Source organism: Mytilus edulis, chromosome 1 (assembly GCF_963676685.1).
Source record: "Mytilus edulis chromosome 1, xbMytEdul2.2, whole genome shotgun sequence".
NCBI classification, from domain to species: domain Eukaryota; kingdom Metazoa; phylum Mollusca; class Bivalvia; order Mytilida; family Mytilidae; genus Mytilus; species Mytilus edulis.
Window position 1 is genome coordinate 51,229,628 of NC_092344.1, and position 21,851 is coordinate 51,251,478.

At 32.6% G+C, this 21,851-nt stretch overlaps 1 protein-coding gene across 1 annotated transcript in view; it reads right to left on the bottom strand.

Moving 5' to 3' along the window:
* Positions 1–21,851, bottom strand: part of LOC139513630 (integrator complex subunit 13-like) — a 72,102-nt gene that overhangs the window by 2,086 nt on the left and 48,165 nt on the right. Inside the window, exons 5-15 of the mRNA XM_071302300.1 lie at positions 15,848–15,938; positions 10,791–10,919; positions 10,302–10,386; positions 9,378–9,470; positions 8,920–9,009; positions 8,228–8,406; positions 7,882–7,969; positions 7,469–7,545; positions 6,379–6,536; positions 3,900–4,118; positions 2,182–2,288 (exon numbers count right to left, since the gene is read on the bottom strand). Coding sequence (XP_071158401.1) covers positions 2,182–2,288; positions 3,900–4,118; positions 6,379–6,536; positions 7,469–7,545; positions 7,882–7,969; positions 8,228–8,406; positions 8,920–9,009; positions 9,378–9,470; positions 10,302–10,386; positions 10,791–10,919; positions 15,848–15,938 — 1,316 coding nt within the window. The remainder of the gene's footprint in view (positions 1–2,181; positions 2,289–3,899; positions 4,119–6,378; positions 6,537–7,468; positions 7,546–7,881; positions 7,970–8,227; positions 8,407–8,919; positions 9,010–9,377; positions 9,471–10,301; positions 10,387–10,790; positions 10,920–15,847; positions 15,939–21,851) is intronic.

Here is a 21,851-nt window from a genome sequence, read left to right on the forward strand (position 1 = left end):
ACATCCCTCCTCTCCATCCTTGGCAGATTCAGATAGAATTTCTGAGACACAAGGTACCCGGTAATGATTATCATTGGTTTCAGTCGTAACTGGCTGCATACCTTGAGTTACCATTAGTCAAGAACTACATAGGAATAAACACATAAATAACAACACTGGAAAAGCAACCAGGACCCTGGTTTTCTATGCAGGAACCTTGGTTGTTGTCAAAAACATGGCCTGTTGTGCACTGATCAGACCATCGATCAAGTACGCTGCCACAGTGTGGGACCCCCATCAAACCACACTGATGAAAGACCTTGAATGGGTACAGCGCAAAGCAGCACGTTTTGTATTTAACCAGTACACCGACAATTTCCAAGGCTTTGTCACTGGACTTTTCGACCAACTCCAGTGGGACACTCTACAATGAAGACAAATGAACCAGCAACTCGTCTTTTGTTACAAAATCCAGAACCAACTAGTGGAGATACAGGCACGGATCCAGCCATTTTAAAAAGGGGGGTTCCCAACCCAGAGTAAAGGGGGGGGGTTCCAACTATATGCTCCCATTCAAATGCATTGATCGGCCAAAAGAAAGGGGGGGTTCCAACCCCCGGAACCCCCCCTCTGGATCCGCCACTGAGATACAACCAGCTATCTACTACATACCTGGGGACAGCAGAATAAGGGGTGGCCATAGACTCAGACAAATCAGGGCAACAAAGGAAGTTTACAACAATTCCTTTTTCCCACGCTCTATAAGAGACTGGAACTTACTGCAAGACACAGTAGCAGCTGCAGCAACACTTGAAGAGCTCAGGGCAAGATTATCCAGTGTGCCCTGGACCCAGATGCAGCCAAACTAGACACCAGCTTGCCAAATTGTACAGTGTAAATAGTTTTAAATATTTGGAAATTTTTATTTTATTCATTGGAGAAGCCTCCTGTTTTACGGAGCGGAGTTATTAAAACACTCAAATATGAGGTCAACTCCTTAACAAAAGAAGAAGAAAAATCTTATAACATGATCTTGTGTAAATGTAGAAAAAGGAGGTAAACAATTGCCATGTCCTTATTACGCAAGAATTTTTTACCACCTGAAACATACAATTATATCTAGTGACAATTTAAATGTTCTTAATCAACTTATCGAAGTTCATGTGTATGTTTCTTGCACAAATGATTGAATGTTATCGTATATTTTGGTTTCCTGCTTCACCAAGGTTGTATACTCTAGACGCTAAAATATTTTCACCTCCACACTGAAGAGAGTTCAAGTGTTACCATTGGTTAAGAATAATGTATTTGGAATTGGTGTGACTTTAATCAACTAATAGATGGTGTAACAATAACATTATCACAAATATTGGCTTAACCTGCCAAGAGTGGAGTGGATCGTAACCCTTGGCTAGTGAAAATAATGTCCCCAATAAAAATGTGTATCCTCAATGCAATTCACAGAATTCCTTCAACAATATGTATTTACTGTTTCAGAATTAAAGACCATGGATATTTTTTTTTTTTGTATAACAAAGTACAAACTCACTGAAGTATGAGAAGTTCTTAACTATTGTAATATCAGAAAATACTATCAAAAACATTTTACATTCTGAAACAGCATATTTTTTTGTAATCTGGATTAAAAGACAAAAGACTGGAAGAAAATAATCTGTATACATTTTTACAACATATGAAAGGGGATATGTATTTTTATGAGAAATAGAATATAAGAAAGATTCGCAGAAAATAGTTCAATGAACTAGTTAGAAGCACACAAACAACTTTAGTAAGGCAGTTCTTACAATATTAAAAAACAAGAATGTGTCCTCAGTACACGAATGCCCCACTCGCACTATTATTTTCTATGTTCAGTGGACCGTGAAATTGGGGTAAAATCTCTAATTTGGCATTAAAATTAGAAAGATCATATCATAGGGAACATGTGTACCAAGTTTGAAGTTGATTGGACTTCAACTTCATCAAAAACTACCTCGACCAAAAACTTTAACCTGAAGCGGGACAGACGGACGGACGGACGGACGGACGGACGGACGGACGGACGAACGGACGCACAGACCAGAAAACATAATGCCCCTCTACTATCGTAGGTGGGGCATAAAAATAATGATATCATGAAAATATTGAATCCCACTAAAACATCTTAAAGTGATATGTTTATAACTTGTATTAATAACATACTGCTTCCTGTGCTGGCTGAAGGTTCCTCCATCTTGGCTCGTTTCGATGGTGGGCCAGAATCACTTTTGTTGTGATCTGATTTTTCCCTCTCTGTCATTTTCTGGAATCTAGAAGAAAACAAAATACAGATGAAATTTATTTCATTATTAAAAACCAAAGAAAAATTAAACAAAATTTGTCAACTCAATTTTAAATATATCATGTATGTCTCCTGGTACCTGAGTTTAGTAAAATAAATTTGGTAACTTGAATTCCAAATTTGTAATTTCATACAATGTAATCATTTTCTCTATTCCAACTTGACTGGTATACCAGTAATATTATTTTCTGTAATTTCAGCAATACTTTCTGAAGTTTCATTGTAAATGATGTATAATCTTCATGTTTCATATTTATTTATATTTTTTCAAAAATATTAAAGCTTAAGGATTGGCCATGGATATAGAAATTTTTCCTGATTTAGTTCTGATAGTCCTTTGCTGAAGGGTGTTTCCTTCAGGATCACCCACAATGCAGCACTCACTTGCTTGACTTATTGTTCAATTTGTTCTCAAACTTGTATACATGAAATACTCACCACTAAACATCAATCAATATTACAAAAAAATATATACATTTTGTACAACACTATTTGTTTAACATCAAGACTCTTATACTTAGTATTTCATATAGACTTGTTTTCCCTTACTTCAAAGTCACCATAAACATTAAGATTTGTGTTCATCTCAATGAAAGAAAAACAAAACATTCTGTGTTATAAAATCTGAACCCTGATTTTTTTTAGTCTAACTTGATTTTTTCATGCAATTGTAACAGTAATCAGGAAGACATGTCATCATACACAGAAACATGTTATGGACATCAAGCAGACCAATCATTGCACTTACTCCTAAATACTGCATGCGAAGGAGAAAAGAAGCAAAAATCAATTTTATCTTAGTTACTTGTTTGAAATGACCATGGATTCAACCAATAAGGTATCAAGTTATATATAAACACTTTTATAAGTCAGTACAATAAATCCTGACTTTTCTTATGTACTATTAATTTCTAACTTTTCACATGCAAGATAAATTCCTGACATTTCACATGTAAGATGAACTGGCTTATCTCATAACTCAAACTAGAACTAGATGTATCCAAACGACAGCGAATGGCCCTGTCTCAAAAAGTTAAAAAGTCTGCAATTTCAACAACACATGTGGACACAAACATGATGGTAGTATCTTATATCAAAAATCAGCTCAAAATCTGAAGGCATATAGAAAAAGACATCTGTATAACTGTGATTGTCAACAATTTTGAAAGTCTTAATCCCTTAATTTCGGTAAAAAATAGTTGAGCGGAACTCAACTGTAAGTTGATCTGTAACTCATCATGGTTAACTGACATATCAAAAATCAAAAAATATCTAAAAGGAGTTTCGAAAAAAAGTCTGTATAACTGTGATTTTCAACAATTCATCGAAGTCCAAAGCCTTTAATTTCGACAAAAATTAGTGGAGCTGAACAAAACTTAAACTTGATCTGTAACTCATCATGGTTAACTCATACACCAAAAATCACCCCAATATCTGAAGGCGTTTAGAAAAATAGTCTGTATAATGGTTTGTTATGGAATGATGGAATGATGGAATGACAGAATGACGGACAAAAGTAAAACTATATGGCATCCAACAACTTTGTTGCGGGCCATAAAAATATGTAATGTAATCTTACTTTTCCAGAGTTTTCCATGACTGTTCTACCTGTGAATCAACATCCATTTTTTCCTCCTTTGCAAATACTTTATCCCCTTTCTTTGGAGATTTATCTTCTGCTGTTGGTTTTTTACAATCTAGGAGACATTCTAGAACTTTCTGGTGGTTAGGTGAAGTATCGGCATAACCTTTTATTAACATCTCTAATTCAGACCACATCTGTCTATATTGTTCATCCCTGTTAAAGAACACATGTCATAGTTAAGTTTAAATATATTTTATTTGAAAAGGAAGCAAAAGGTATTGGACACAAGTTATAACAACATTAATGATGTCCTCTCCCTCACACATCATAGAATAAATTTTGTAACCCAACTTATTTTGTGGATGCTTTATTTCATGTTAAGCCTTTTCTATCAGTTTCACAGCAATTTAACTTCAAGTTTACAAAATTACTTGAAGTTGTTCAATAAGGAACAATTCAATTTTAGATATTGACTAAGATTTAAATTAGACTTATTTTTCTACTCACAAAGTCCCCAAAAAAAATATGGCATGCGAAAATAAGTTTGTCAAATAAAAGACGGATTGCAGAAAATAGGTAAATAATCATGCAGTATTACAGTGTTATTAACTGGCTGTTACTGTATTGGCCCTGTTATAGATTTGAGGTTAGCTGTATTGGACCTGAGACTTGAAGAGTTAAGGGCTAAATACAGCTGATAGAGAATCTATAACAGGGCTGATACAGAAACAGCCAGTTCTTAACACTGTTATTAAATGATTTAAAAAATAAAAAAAAACCAGAAAGTACATCGAGTATTAGCCAATAGCTTTTTTTCCATATTGGCCCTGTTTTTCCGTTTCAAGACTTTAAGACCTTACAAAACATTGCACATCATTTAACCTGTTTATTTTATGATTTTGATATAATAAATATAATACAAATGTTTTTATGCATAACAATACCACCAAAGGAGTAGGTCCGGTAAGGCCCCTTTTTGGCCCAAAAATATAACAGTTTTACAAAATTGTTAAAATGTAAACTTTTAGTTATTTATTGGACAGTTGAATGCTTCAGCTACATAAATATGGGCTGTTTTTGACACATATATAGGGTTGTAGCACCATTAAGTCATGCTAAATTACTGAAATCTTCAAAATTCTATCATTTTAGTTAAATTTTAGACGATTTCCGTGTAAAACGAAAGTGGCCGCATTCGTGTTCATCCTTAATATTGCAATGAAAGTTGTATTTTATGATAATACATAACATATATAAAGGTTGTGGATGAACACGGATGCGGCCACTTTCATTTTGACAAAAATCATCTGAAAAGTGACGTTTTTTGGCATATTTGAGAGATTTTTCATATTTGAGCTTCAATCGGATCGTTTTTAATGACTTGATCAGTTAAAATCTTTCACATAAACTAATTGAATTGAGTGAAATAGACACTTAAGTGTTTAAAACATGGTCAAAATCTTTCGTCAGATGAAACTGAAATTTGAGGCCAAAATGAGTCCTTACCGGACCTACTCCTTTAAGTAATGGTGTAAGAAAATTAAAACTGGAAGTGAACGTCTCGTATTAGCCCATGGGTCAATACAGCTTTTTTTTGTATTGGCTCTGGTTTTTTTCTGCATTGGCCCTGTTAGAAAAGCGATATTAACGCTTGATTTATATCGACTGGAATATTTTCAGTATTGCACATGCTGATTGATCGGTATTAGAGCTGATTTGCTCATATCATTTAATAAATATATGTATTATTTCTGAACACATGTAAACCAGTATACTTAATACTTTTTTAAAGTATTGTATTTGCCTGTATTTGTATGTTTAATAGTCATCTGTGACTATCAACATTTGAAAAAACTACAGTAAACCAACTGATTTTCTTGCAGTGATTTATTTACACAACTTTTTCCTTAGCAGAAAAATATATTTAGAAAATAATTCATAACTAATATATCACTCTTAGGTCTTTTTTAATGAATACAGTCAAAAATTTGATAAATTATCGGCACAAAAAGACTACATAGGGCTTACTTATCTTGCAAAAAAGTATCACTAATAATAAAGATTCTTTAGGGTATTTGAGTTTTTTTTCTCTCTAAAACACCTCCAATTAATGTTTAACACAATTTTAATAACTTAAGTAAATATAGTGCAAGTGTGACACAAAATATCATATGTACCTTTTATAGCATTGAATGACAAAATGACTTTCGAAATATAGTTAACTGAAGACCCATACAACTATTCTTTTTCAATTTTTTAATGTAAAACATAACATTTCTTGATCTGGTTTAAAAATCTCAATTCAAGCTGGGTTTTAAATTTTCATTTCATACTTTTACATGCAAAGTGCTTCATTTTTGTTTATTAAGCATTTAAATTTCTACCATTAACGATTCTAGCTTTAGAATAATCTGAAGACACTAAAATGTCCTCTGTATTATTTTCACTGCATTTTTTTTTCTGTGCTACACACCTCTTTGGTCCTTTCCCACGGGAACCAGATAACTGGATGGGTAAAGCTTCATTTCTACTCTCCATACCAACCACATGGTAAACAGCTTTCTTACATTCCATTACTTCTTCATCGTCCAGAGTATCCTTGATTATCAGTGATGGTAATGGATCTATATGCTATATGGAAAATAAAATATATACTGTTAAAGCAGAAATTAAATTCGTTTATTTCCTGGATTAGTATATCCACGACAATTGAAACCTCCATGTAAATTAAACTTCCATATAATATCACTTTCATTTACTGGAAACCACGAAATTAAATCCCAATGAAATCTGATATAGACAAAACCACAAAATTTTAACCCCACGAAAATTAATGTTTCTACAGTATATAATTTTGTTGGATTAAATCATTCCTTCCTTATTGGTTTTTAATCTTTTGCTTTTTTGTGAGAGTAACTGAGTTTATTTATATCTATATTTATGTTTGAATCGAGTTATAGGATCATCAGCAGCAGTCTTTGGAGGTCATCTCAATGGATAATTAGATGATATCCAGTCTAAGAAATGTAAGAATTGCTGATACACTTTAAAGAGTCCATTTATTGTAAATTGTTTGGTTTGTTTGTACTTTTTGTAATTTTGTTTTAGTATGACATAGATTTTGGGTCAAACTGTAGATCCTTAATTTGACAGCTAATTTCCCTTTAAACTATGGCTTATACATTACTAGAAAGATGTTGACCTTTCCATGTTTCCTTGACCTTTTTTTTCAGTCCAAATACCTTTTTTTCATTTTCAGAAATTTTTGTTATAGAAAACCTGACATAAATACAACCAGATAAGTGATAAGAATGCTTGAGATTAGCATTTGAAACATTTAACTCAAGTATATAGTCACAATATGCCTTTTCAGAATCTATGACTCTGGGTAATGTCATTGTTCTTACACCAAAATGAAAATAATATTACATCATTGGTCAAATTTCCATTGTTTAGCACGTTTTTAAACAATCATAACATGTTGGGTTACACTTTTGAAAATATTACCCATAATGCAATATTAGATTCTGAAATGGCCAAATAGTTAATGTCTTTACACTTACAGATGCCATGTTGAATATGATTGTTTCATTGATAACCATTGGCCAATATCTACTCATTCTCTCCAACCTTTTCTTAGCTGTTGAAATATAATAGTTATCAAAGGTACCAGGATTATAACAAAGATAATATTATTGTTTCATTAATTTTAATTCAAAACAGTAGGCAAATATGATCCATATTCAGCCCAAAACAAAATTCATATGCACCAATGTCAACAAACCATGAATACACATGTTTCTGTCATCATCTGAGTATATTTTAAATCTATATATCATAATTTTTAGAATGGCTATCCACAATTTGAATGCAAAGAAAATATGGATAGTTTTGTGAATTGATGCCATGAAAATAAGTGACGTTATCCAATCAAAATGATGGATACAAATTATGTTGCCTTAGAATTATCAAGTACCTTTTAATAATGGTACTTCTGTTTGATTTGCAGTCATTTCATGTGTAGCTGGAGCTAGTCTGTTTTCTTTCATAAATTCGCCAAAATCCTACAATAAAAGTAAAATTCAAATACAGATCTAGAATGAAACACCAGGGCAGTCTTAAATTTTAAAATTGACGAAACAAAAGATAATTGTAATTCAAGTAGAACTTGTAGATTTGGATATTCAAACTGACAGCTTTATACTGAACTTTAACTATTGACTTTAACTGTAGTTTCTTATAAGTTATATATGGTTTGCTACTGACCCCCTATGGATCCATATAGGATTAGTAAAATTGATTTAAAACTACTGATATCTTACGTTTATCCTGTAATCAGTTACTCTACCCCCACATCCTTCACTGATAGAGGGTGGGTCTTCCAGCAGGGATCTTGCTGTATTTATGGCATGAACAAATATTTCTCCTCCATGACTGGCCAGCAGATGGGAGATAACTTTGGTACCAGATTTTCTGGGTTGTTCAAGCATGACTGCTCTGCCTAAAATGACAAAGTAGACTTTTTTCAATTTTACAATTTCATGTTGGAATATGATATATATTATATAATGATAGTGCTTTTAAGCATTTATGTCTGGCTGAAAATATAAATGAGCATAACTTTTGTATATTATAATGTCAATTCAGTTTGTGCCGTAAAATATATTTTTTCATTCATTCATATTACAGCCTCAGTTACTTAATAATTTAAGGTGCATAAAAAAGGCTTGTTTTACAGACTAATTTATATCATTGTTTTTGCTAATTGTTCGAATAACTATTTGAAGGACAATATACTTCACATAGCATGATAAATTAGTGAGTGCAAACTCACAGTCGCAGTATAAATTTGTGTCTAGCAATAAGTTCTCTAAAATATTTTTATCGGACTCTTTTTCTATAGAATACATTCAAGAATCTACATTTCAGAATGCACACAATTTAAATTGACCAACATACTTCAGCTAGTTTTAGTTTTCACAATACAGACAAAAATTATCAACAATTTTCTTACCACTGAGTAAAAAGTTAGTCAGACAAGATGAAGGTCTACTGTTGACATCTACAGGTGTGATTCTATATGCTCCTGTACAGTAGTTCAATTCTGTAAAATATCAAGCAAATATCCTTGAAATATTTGTGAAAATAATTCATTATTCCTTTGAAAATGTAGATAGCATGAGAGGGTGGTTCATAAATTCAACAAGCTTAAAATAACTAAAAGAGAAAGGGCTTTCAGGCCCATCCTTTAAAGGTTACATTAAAAATACTGTAAATTTTTGTATTATTTTGTTTTCATGGAAAACAGGTATGACCTTGGTTTGCATTGTTTTTGTTTAAAATAAAGTTTTTTTCTTATTATTACTTTCTATAAATGTTCAGCAAACTGTAAATACTTTTCAATCTGATAATATAACAATATTGATGGATACAAAATGAAAAGAAATTTACATTATTGTCTATGTATATTACCTATAATATTTGATTTAGGTGTACACCATTTGAGCGTAATAGTTTCTGTAGGTAATCCTTCTTTTGATGGGATGACCAAACCATCTGAAGCAGCTAAAATATATCAAGGTAAGCGTTAGTATGAAATTATATATTACTTTTTACTCAACTAACCTTTTCTCATAAATGAGGATATCCTTGATGACTCTGGGCTAACTTGTGCTTTTTGTACAGTCTTTTAGGATGTTCCAACACAGAAAATAGCAAGATATAGAAATTAAAATTACTGGGATAGGATTTCTAAACATTCTTTGCTGTCAACATAACAGTGTAAAGTGTGTTGTTTTGTGTTTTCAGTATTTAGTTACTTTCCCTTCATAAAATATATTCTCCATTAAATGTGATTTTGTTTGTGTTACAACATGCCAATTCACTGCTGTTTTGTGCTCCCAATTAAAATGTGGCAGTTTTATAAATGCAATGAGATATTGGGAAACCTAAATTAAGGTACATAACATTTTAAAGAAGATATCATGTACAAAAATTAAATGTACTGCACAGATAACATAACTTTACACCTAATCGCTATTTATTCCATTCCGGATAAGTTCTAAAATTACACAACTTTTTCATCCAGTTGAAGCTATCTGGGACCCTGTTTAAACAATTCACCATGCATGATACTTTTTAATCAGACCTGTTTAAACTACCGTAAATACTTCAAACAAAATATTTTTTTACTTCAATTTTAATTTTGAAAAAAGCAGATCATACTATATCAAAGTTTCTTGATGATCACTTTCTAAAGTTTTTTCTCCCTCAGCTCACTACTGATGACCTCCATTTTTCGGCCGGTGACCCAAACAGGAAGTTGTATAAATGACTGTTTTTCCCGTAATGGACTAAATAGCGATAAGTTGTATTATAGGATGATCAAAGCTATACCTGATTTGAGTAGGTCATCATGAGCTTCTGATGGATGCAGCAATTCCACATCGTAGTTAGCTGACGAACTGGCATTTTGTTCTTCCTACAGAATACAGGTTTATTTTTAAATCAAAAGTACATGTATACTACAAAATTGATATTATTACTTTTAACAGCTTCAATTGAACTAATTAGAACAGTGCTTGTTTTTGCATGTATTTTTATTAACTATCATGTGATGATTTCTTAGAATGTTGTTGAAAATAATATGCCATCTGTAATCACATCATGCCATTGCACTGAAAACCATTACTGAATTCTACTGAGTGTAGATTACAAGGAACCCAGCCATGTCATCAGTTACAACATATTTAAATATCTTATGCATTTGGTGAACAGTTCAAAGTTATTGCACTGAAATACCTCAAACAACCACTGACCTGTCTACCCGCAATACACCCCAAAATAAAAAGATATTACCAGGTTAATAATACATGTACAACATACCTTCATAGGAATACCTGTTACTGTTGTAGAGGCAAGGTCATATTGCTTCTGGCAAAGATGTATCAACTTATTATATAGAGGTGTACCTGAAGGAGTGGCATGTAATTCACAGGAAAAAGAGGTAGAAACCTGTAAAAAGCATCAAAATAAGTAGTGACAAAAAGAAGTGATGTGTAATTCAAAATAATATCATATTTATAAAACATCTGTTTGTTCATGTGTCTGTTCCAATTAATCCGGAATCTCTCAGTGGTTGTCTTTCCTTATATGATTATAATTATATATTTCATGCTTTTTGTCATTTGTGGAATTGTGAGTTGATGACAATTCTTTGATAGTCTCCTTCACTTGTTTCAGATTCAAAATAATTTGGCCCAACTTTTTGGAATTTTCGGTTCTCAATGCTATTCAACTTTGTACTTGTTTGGCATTTTAAGTGTTTTGATCTGAGCGTCACTGATGAGTCTTATGTAGACAAAACACACGTCTGGCGTATTAAATTATAATCCTGGTACCTTTGATAACTATTAGAAGTTGATGTAATGTCTAGATTTCTTTTGGTTTTCATGTGTGTTGTTGATATTGTTCTATTCTCTCACTGATGGATACCCTCATCTTTTTTTAATTGATATTAAATATAACAATAATTTTGTAAAGCAGAGAGACCTTCAGTGAACAGCATGTTTTCACAGGATACTTAGTCACCTGTCAAAAACGGTATTCTCAAAAACAACCATATTTTAATGTTGTAGAGGTGCACTTGAACCTCATTGGGTAATATTTTATACATTTTGACATATCTTCATCTGAATTATCTTATGTGATCTGTCAAACTAAAAGTTCAAATTTACATTAAAAAGTAAGTCTTCTTCCTTTTTTGAAACAATTATGGCTGTAAAATTAAAAGTCATCAGATTTCACCAGTATGTTTAAAAAAAACAAGAGGCTCTCAAGAGCCTGAATCGCTCACCTTAAATTTTTTGCTTAAATCTTCCATGAATGATTATTTTGGGTTCTGTCATATCTTCTTCAAAAGCAAAAACAAGAGTGGACACACTGAAATGTCTCGTTTGTCTCAGGTTCATAATATAATTTATGATGGAAGTATAAAAAAACATTGTATACCCCAAGCATTACATTATTGCTGTTTACAGTTTATCTACATCTATAATAATAATCAAGATAAAAACCGAAAACAGCAAAATTTCCTTAAAATTACCAATTCAGGGGCAGCAACCCAACAACGGGTTGTCCGATTCATCTGAAAAATTTCAGGGCAGATAGATCTTGACCTGATAAACAATGTTACTCCATGTCAGATTTGCTCTAAATGCTTTGGTTTTTGAGTTATAAGCTAAAAACTGCATTTTACCCCTATGTTCTATTTTTAGCCATGGCGGCCATCTTGGTTGGTAAGCCGGGTCACCGGACACAATTTTGAAACTAGATACCCTAAAAATGATTTTGGCCATGTATGGTTAAATTTGGCCCATTAGTTTCAGTCTCAGGAGAAGATTTTTGTAAAAGATAACTAAGATTTACGGAAAATGGTTAAAAATTGACTATAAAGTGCCATAACTCCTAAAGGGGTCAACTGACCATTTCAGTCATGTTGACTTATTTGTAAATCTTACTTTGCTGAACATTTTTGCTGTTAATAGTTTATCTCTATCTATAATAATATTCATGATAATAACCAAAAACAGCAAAATTTCCTTAAAATAACCAATTCAGAGGCAGCAACCTAACAATCGGTTGTCTGATTCATATGGTCCTTCCCTTGCATACTGCTGGTTTTGTCCTTGACTGGTACAAAACTTTAAATTTGTATAACTTAGAGTGAGGCCTTTAAGAACTTTCATTTAAAACTCATAGTTAAGTCTTAGATTGCATATCAATGTTTTGAATCAAATTTACAGTCGGGCCTTTTACTAGCATGCCAATGTTTTGTACCAAATCTTCAGTTTGTAGAAATGAGAAGATGTGGTATGATTGCCAATGAGAGAACTCTCTATCCACATCACAATGTGTAAAAAGTAAACAATTATAGATCGGTCAGGCCTTCAAAACAGAGCTTTTGCTGACACCAAACAGCAAGCTATAAAGGGCCCTAAAATGACTAGTGTTAAACAATTTGAACAGGAAAACCAGCAGTCTAATCTATATAAACAACAATAAACTATTCTTGACCTATTAAACCATTTAACCTCATGTCAGATTTGCTCTAAATGCTTTGGTTTTTGAGTTATAAGCCAAAAACTGATTTTACCCCTATGTTCTATTTTTAGTCATGGCGGCCATGTTTTTTGATGAAATGGGAATTAAAACACAAACTTTATTCTAGATACCCTAGGAATCAATCAGATGAAGTTTGGTTTGAATTGGTTCAGTAGTTTTAGAGGAGAAGATCTTTGAAATAGTTTACGACGACGACGGAAAGACGACGACGGACGGACGACGACGACGACGGACGGACGGACGATGACGGACGCCAAGTGATGGCAAAAGCTCACATTTCCTTTTTGAAAGTCGAGCTAAAAATAGATCATTCATGTGTAACTTTATATTGTTCTAATTTATGGATCAGGTATAAAAAAAAAATTTACAAAAAAAAAATATTTTAATTTTTCTTTGGCAAAATGCTTCAGTGGTCTAGCTTATGATTATATGGAAAGGTGTTGTTTATAATTTCACAGAGCCTTGAAAAAAAACCAACATGAAGCTTGTTATAGAAGAAGAGATTGTTAATAACCAATGAAAGGAAAAAACAAGATAAATCTCATTTTAAACTGGAGGCTCTAAAGAGCCTGTGTCTGCTAACCTTGGTGTATGTGCATATTAAACAAAGGACCCAGATGGATTCATGACAAAATTGTGTTTTGGTGTTGGTGATGTGTTTGTAGATCTTACTTTACTGAACAATCTTGCTGCTTACAATTTTCTCTATCTAAAATGAAATTGGCCGAGAATGTGACAGTGGAAAATATTTTGTAAAGATTTACAAAAATTACAAAATTTTTGAAAATTGTAAAAAAATTGACTATAAAGGGCAATAACTCCTTAAGGTCATGTTGACTTATTTGTAGCTCTTACTTTTCTATACATTTTTGCTGTTTACAGTTTATCTCTATCTATAATAATATTCAAGATGATAACCAAAAGCTGCAAAATTTTCTTAAAATTACCAATTTAGAGGCAGCAACCCAACAATAACTTGCCCGATTGGTCTGAAAATTTATGGACAGATAGATCTTAACCTAATGAATAAAATTTATCCACAGCAGATTTGCTCTAAATGCCTTGGTCAGGGACCCCATTTTTTTATTTGCTTATTTTAAAGCTTTTACCTAGCCTAAAGTAAAAATAAAATATAAAGCAGATATTATTGGTAGATCTGAATAGAAGGCTTCGTGTCGGACCATCGGATTGTCGGATTAACAGACTGTCGAACTATCGGACTGTCGGATTAACAGACTGTCGAACTATCGGACTGTCGGACTACTGGACTGTCGGATTATAGCTACGCTCAACATGGCAATCATACCACATCTTCTTTTTTTTTGTAATCAGTGGATTTTGTAAAAGATTAAATGTAAAATTTCAGAAAAGGTATCCAAAGTTCACATGAATAATTTTAGCGCTTATCTGTATGTTATGAACATTCATTACTACATATTAAATAAAGTGTATTTACTTCAGTTCAATTCTAAGTTTACTAATCGATCCATGGTGGTCATTGATATAGTATACAGACCCTCTCTATTTAATTAACTCTGTCACCGCCGTGGATAGTAAACTTGAAAATGATAGCAGATAGAATTCTGAAAATACACTTTCTTCGTAGAATATGTATGTTCAAAGTATACAGAAAAACGTAAACCGGAAGTATAATCTGACTTAAAATTTCGTCCAATGACGGGACAATATCCGGATGCCTTTTTTCTCGTTTTTCTCCCAAAATAACTCAATCTGAATAATCATATGAATGGATGACAAATGCGATTATGCACTGTACCTATAGGACACAGAGGCGTGTTGATTAATGTATTGTTGAAAGAAGAGAAGCGACACACAAAATGAGGTCTTCTCGTTTAATAGTATAGATGAGCCAAAAAATGCATTTTACCCTATGTACTATTTTTAGTCATGTAGGCCATCTTGGTTATCCAGTGGGGTCATTGGACACATTTTTAAACCTAGATACCCTAATGATGATTGTGGATAAGTTTGGATAAATTTGTTTTAGTAGTTTCAGAGGAGAAAATTTTTTAAAAGATAACAAAAATTTACAAAAAATTGTTAAAAATTGACTATAAAGGGGTGAACTGACCATTTTTGTCATGTTGACGTATTTGTAGATCTTACTTTGTTGACCATTATTGCTGTTTACAGTTTATTTCTATCTATAATAATATTCAAGATAATAAACAAAAACATCAAAATTTCCTTAAAATTACCAATTTAAGGGCAGCAACCCTTTTTAAGGACAGCAACTGGTTCTCCTTTTCATCTGAAAATTGCAGGGCAGATAGATCTTGACCTGATAAACAATTTTCCCCCCAGAGTAAGATTCACTCTAAATGCTTTGGTTTCAGAGATATAAGCCAAAATCTACATTTTACCCCTATGTTTGATTTTTAGCCATGGCGGCCATCTTAATTGAATGGCCTGGTCATCGGACACATTTTTTAAACTAGATACCCCATTGATGATGGTGGCCAAGTTTGGTTTAATTTGGTTCAGTAGTTTCAGAAGAGAAGATTTTTGTAAAAGTTAATGACAATGGACGACGACGGATGACAGCCGCCAAGTGATGAGAAAAGGTCAGCTAAAAAGGGGAAATCTGTCAGCAACTCATAACTAAACCTTTAAGTAAAACCATGAATTAATTATATTTTTGTTTGGGTTACTCAGTTTTCTTGGATTTCTGTTTCATTCATGTTCATCTCATTAGCATATTTCCTTTAATTCATGTTTTCAATCTTGTTTTTTTTTTTTTTGTAAACAAAAAGTCTAATATGGAAAAATAACTTTTCAGTATACACTAGCAATGTTACCTGACGAAGGGGTTTATCTGCAATTTTACTGTCGTCTCCAAATGGAACGATGTGTATAATAACTAACTCACAATGTTGTATTGGAAGTAATCTGAAGAAAAAGATGAAAAACACAAATCAGATATAAAATCAACAACTGATGGTTATGAGTTGTCTACTCTATACATTACATTACCAAATACACACAAATCATCATTTTCATATATATATATATACATATGTATAACAAAATGATCTTTTGATAATTTTTGGTGATTGAACTGTTAACAAATGTAAGAAATTGATAATGTATACACAACTTCACTGTAAATTAGTTTTCAAGCTGATTGAGCATTTTTCTTTCAATACCAAGACTATCAAGTCTTTTCAAAATCTCTAATTCTACATTTGAAAATGCCTGTACCAAGTCAAGAATATGACAGTTCTTGTCCATTCGTTTTTGATGCGTTTTGTCATTTGATTTTGCCATGTGATTATAGACTTTCCGAATTGATTTTCCTCCGAGTTCAGTATTTTTGTGATTTTATTTTTTTCTCTAAATTGTAAAAACTAGAGGCTCTAAAGAGCCTGTGTCGCTCACCTTGGTATATGTGAATATTAAACAAAGGAAGCAGATGGATTCATGACAAAATTGTGTTTAGGTGATGGTGATGTGTTTGTACATCTTACTTTACTGAACATTCTTGCTCCTTACAATTATCTCTATCTATAATGATCTTGGCCCAGTAGTTTCAGTGGAAAATGTTAGTAAAAATTTACAAATTTTATGAAAATTGTTAAAAATTGACTATAAAGGACAATAACTCCTTAGGGGGTCAACTGACCATTTTTGTCATGTTTGACTTATCTTTAGGTCTTACTTTGCTGTACATTATTGCTGTTTACAGTTTATCTCTATCTATAATAATATTCAAGACAATAACAAAACACGTCAAAATTTTCTTAAAATTACCAATTATGGGGCAGCAAACCAACAACCGGTTGTCGGATCCATCTGAAAATTTCAGGGCAGATAGATCTTGACATGATAAACAATTTCACTCCGTCAGATTTGCTCTAAATGCTTTGATTTTTGAGTTATATATAGCCAAAAACTGCATTTTACCCCTATGTCCTATATTTAGCCATGGCAGCCATCTTGGTTGGATGGCCAGGTCACCGGACACATTTTTTAAACTACATACCCCAAAGATGATTGTGGCCAAGTTTGGATTAATTTAGCCCAGTAGTTTCAGAGGAGAAGATTTTTGTAAAAGATCACTAAGATTTACGAAAAATGGTTAAAAATTGACTATAAAGGGCAATAACTCCTTAAGGGGTCAACTGACCATTTCGGTCATGTTGACTTATTTGTAAATCTTACTTTGTTGAACATTATTGCTGTTTACAGTTTATCTCTATCTATAATAATATTCAAGATAACCACCAAAAACAGCAAAATTTCCATAAAATTACCAATTCAGGGGCAGCAACCCATCAACGGGTTGTCCGATTCATCTGAAAATTTCTGGGCAGATAGATCTTGACCTGATAAACAATTTTACCCCATGTCAGATTTGCTCTAAATGCTTTGATTTTTGAGTTATAAGCCAAAAACTGCATTTTACCCCTATGTCCTATATTTAGCCGTGGCAGCCATCTTGGTTGGATGGCCGGGTCACCGGACACATTTTTTAAACTACATACCCCAAAGATGATTGTGGCCAAGTTTGGATTAATTTAGCCCAGTAGTTTCAGAGGAGAAGATTTTTGTAAAAGATTACTAAGATTTACGAAAAATGGTTAAAAATTGACTATAAAGGGCAATAACTCCTAAAGGGGTCAACTGACCATTTCGGTCATGTAGACTTATTTGTTAATCTTACTTTGCTTAACATTATTGCTGTTTACAGTTTATCTCTATCTATAATAATGTTCAAGATAATAACCAAGAACAGCAAAATTTCCTTAAAATTACCAATTCAGGGGCAGCAACCCAACATCAGGTTGTCCGATTCATCTGAAAATTTCAGGGCAGATAGATCTTGACCCTATAAACAATTTTACCCCCATGTCAGATTTGCTCTAAATGCTTTAGTTTTTGAGTTATAAGCCAAAAACTGCATTTTACCCCTATGTTCTATTTTTAGCCGTGGTGGCCATCTTGGTTAGTTGGCCGGGTCACCGGACACATTTTTTAAACTAGATACCCCAATGATGATTGTGGCCAAGTTTGGTTTAATTTGGCCCAGTAGTTTCAGAGGAGAAGATTTTTCTAAAAGATAACTAAGATTTACGAAAAATGGTTAAAAATTGACTATAAAGGGCAATAACTCCTAAAGGGGTCAACTGACCATTTGGGTCAGGTTGACTTATTTGTAAATCTTACTTTGCTGAACATTATTGCTGTTTACAGTTTATCTCTATCTATAATAATATTCAAGATAATAACCAAAAACAGTAAAATTTCCTTAAAATTACCAATTCAGGGGCAGCAACCCAACAACGGGTTGTCCGATTCATCTGAAAATTCCAGGGCAGATAGATCTTGACCTGATGAACAATTTTACCCCATGTCAGATTTGCTCTAAATGCTTTGGTTTTTGAGTTATAAGCCAAAAACTGCATTTTACCCCTATGTTCTATTTTTAGCCATGGCGGCCATCTTGGTTGGTTGACCGGGTCACCAGACACATTTTTTAAACTAGATACCCCAATGATGATTGTGGCCAAGTTTGGTTAAATTTGGCCCAGTAGTTTCAGAGGAGAAGATTTTTGTAAAAGTTAACGACGCCAGACGACGGACGACAGACGACGGACGACGGACGACGGACGCCAAGTGCTGAGAAAAGCTCACTTGGCCCTTTGGGCCAGGTGAGCTAAAAATATACTGTAAGATAGGTAGGTGGTCTTTGTTATAAATTTTGACATTTATACATGTTTTAAAATTTTCTACAAAATGCAATAAACACTGTAAACCTCCATCATAACTCTAAAATCCAAATTCATTATTTCAGTTATATAATATCATGTCCCATGTGTTTTAGCAACAAATTCAATGATGATAGAATAAAAACAATTCTATGAGTAGGTCTATCAGGAACAGATTGTTATAAGTTTTGAAAGTATATATTTTACTGGAAAATTCTAATTGAATCCTAAGAAGCTTTAGTACTTGTCTCAGTATTTTGATATTTTACTATGGATTAAACTGCAAAAACATGTGCAGAATAATCATTTTTAAACAAATTTCAGTGTTTTTTCCAATCAGTTTGCATGAATGTAAAAGCTTTAATTTTAGATGGCTTTCAGTAACTGCAATAGGGAGAGGTATCATTACAACCAATTGTCATTCTTCATTTTATCTATACCTTCTGATATTCAATTATGGTGGTACCTAACACTACAGGGAGATAACTCTGTAAAATCAGCTAAACGTTTTAATTAAGCTGTGTTGTTAAGGGAATATATAGCTTCTCAATGATCAAAATCAGTGTTTGTCAAACTGCTATATAACCAGTGTATTTTTCTGATAAATTCGTTGGTTCAAATTTTTTGAAATTTTTATATTTTTGTCAAAGGGCCAAAGTAAATACTTTGTCAAAATTTTATGAAAATTAAACGAGCCAAATTAATTTTAGTGAAGGTGTTGGGTACCACCTTAACAGAAATGAAATGGTAGAAGTATGATGATCAACAAAACCAGTTCCAGCACACACATACAAATACATATTGCCAACATGCTTGTCTCAACGAAGCAAGTGGTTTCTGTTTTTTATATTTTAAAGTATTTTGTGCATTAAGAAATTTGAATTTAGATACAAATCTCTGCTTTTTGCTGCTGAATTCATTCAAAAATTTTCTATAACTGTCTGCCAAATTTTTCTTTGAAATTTTACAAACTAAAAAATTTAAAGTAGTATACAGTTTATTAATGCTTTGTGAAAAGACATATGGTTTACAAGTAATCTTTTACTGTTTTAAAGGGAATTACTGTGTGCCTGACACAACTGATTCTTTTTAAAATCGATCATCCTTCCTCTTTTCAATTATTTTTCAATCAGGGCGTAGCTTTATACGACCGCAGAGGTTGAACCCTGAACGGTTAGGGCAAGTATGGACACAACATTCAAGCTGGATTCAGCTCTAAATTTGGATTGTGATTAAATAGTTGACACAGCATAGGTTTCTGACACAGAATGAATGTGTTCTAATGAACTTAAAATTTTTGTTTCTCTTAGAGCAATTCACTATGCTGTTGAATATTAATCCTCTCAAAAAAATGTTTGAAGAAATTTTCTTTTTTATTTATGAAATTTCAAATGAGAAAAATTGAACCCAATTTTTTTAATCACATCCCCCTTTCCCTTATTCCAAAACTAATCTCAATTAAAATTTCTAATGGAGTTTGCAACAATAACTACTCATTTAAATACATCATAAAATATTAAGATGTAAAAAAACTGCTTGTTATCACTGAATGGTAAAGATTATTTTAATTTATCAGTTGGTAGTAAAAAGTGAATATACATTGTATATTGTATATAACAAAGATTTAAGTTGATTCTGGACAAAGAAAGATAACTCCAATTAAAAAAAAATCTTGCTATTGCACAATATTTTGCAATTAGATATTTCTTGCTTACTATTCTGGACAAAGAAAGATAACTCTAATTAAAAAAAAAATTGATATTTCACAATATTGTGCAATTAGATATTTCTTGCCATTGCGCAATACTGTGCAATTGAAAAGACTTGCTATTACACAATACTTAATATAATAATTTTAGATCCTGATTTGGACCAACTTGAAAACTGGGCCCATAATAAAAAATCTAAGTACATTTTTGGATTCAGCATATCAAAGAACTTCAAGATTTCAATTTTTGTTAAAATCAGACTAAGTTTAATTTTGGACCCTTTGGACTTTAATGTAGACCAATTTGAAAACAGGACCAAAAATGAAGAATCTACATACACAGTTAGATTTGGAATATCAAAGAACCCCATTTATTCAATTTTTGATGAAATCAAACAAAGTTTAATTTTGGACCCCGATTTGGACCAACTTGAAAACTGGGCCAATAATCAAGAATCTAAGTACATTTTTAGATTCAGCATATCAAAGAACCTAACTGATTCATTTTTTGTCAAAATCAAACTAAGTTTAATTTTGGACCCTTTGGACTTTAATGTAGACCAATTCGAAAACGGGACCAAAAGTTAAGAATCTACATACACAGTCATGACAGTTAGATTCAGCATATCAAAGAACCCCAATTATTCAATTTTGATGAAATCAAACAAAAGTTAAATTTTGGACCCTTTGGGCCCCTTATTATGTTGGGACCAAAACTCCCAAAATCAAACCCAACCTTTCTTTTATGGTCATAAACCTTGTGTTTAAATTTCATAGATTTCTATTTACTTATACTAACGTTATGGTGCGAAAACCAAGAAAAATGCTTATTTGGGTCCCTTTTTGGCCCCTAATTCCTAAACTGTTGGGACCTAAACTCCCAAAATCAATACCAACCTTCCTTTTGTAGTCATTAACATTGTGTTTAAATTTCATTGATTTCTATTTACTTAAACTAATGTTATTGTGCGAAAACCAAGAATAATGCTTATTTGGGCCCTTTTTTGGCCCCTAATTCCTAAACTGTTGAGACCAAAACTCCCAAAATCAATCCCAACCGTTCTTTTGTGGTCATAAACCTTGTGTCAAAATTTCATAGATTTCTATTAACTTAAACTAAAGTTATAGTGCGAAAACCAAGAAAATGCTTATTCGGGCCCTTTTTGGCCCCTAATTCCTAAAATGTTGGGACCAAAACTCCCAAAATCAATACCAACCTTCCTTTTGTGGTCATAAACCTTGTGTTAAAATTTCATAGATTTCCATTCACTTTTACTAAAGTTAGAGTGCAAAAACTAAAAGTATTCGGACGCCGGACGACGACGACGACGCAGACGCCAACGTGATAGCAATATACGACGAAAATTTTTTCAAAATTTGCGGTCG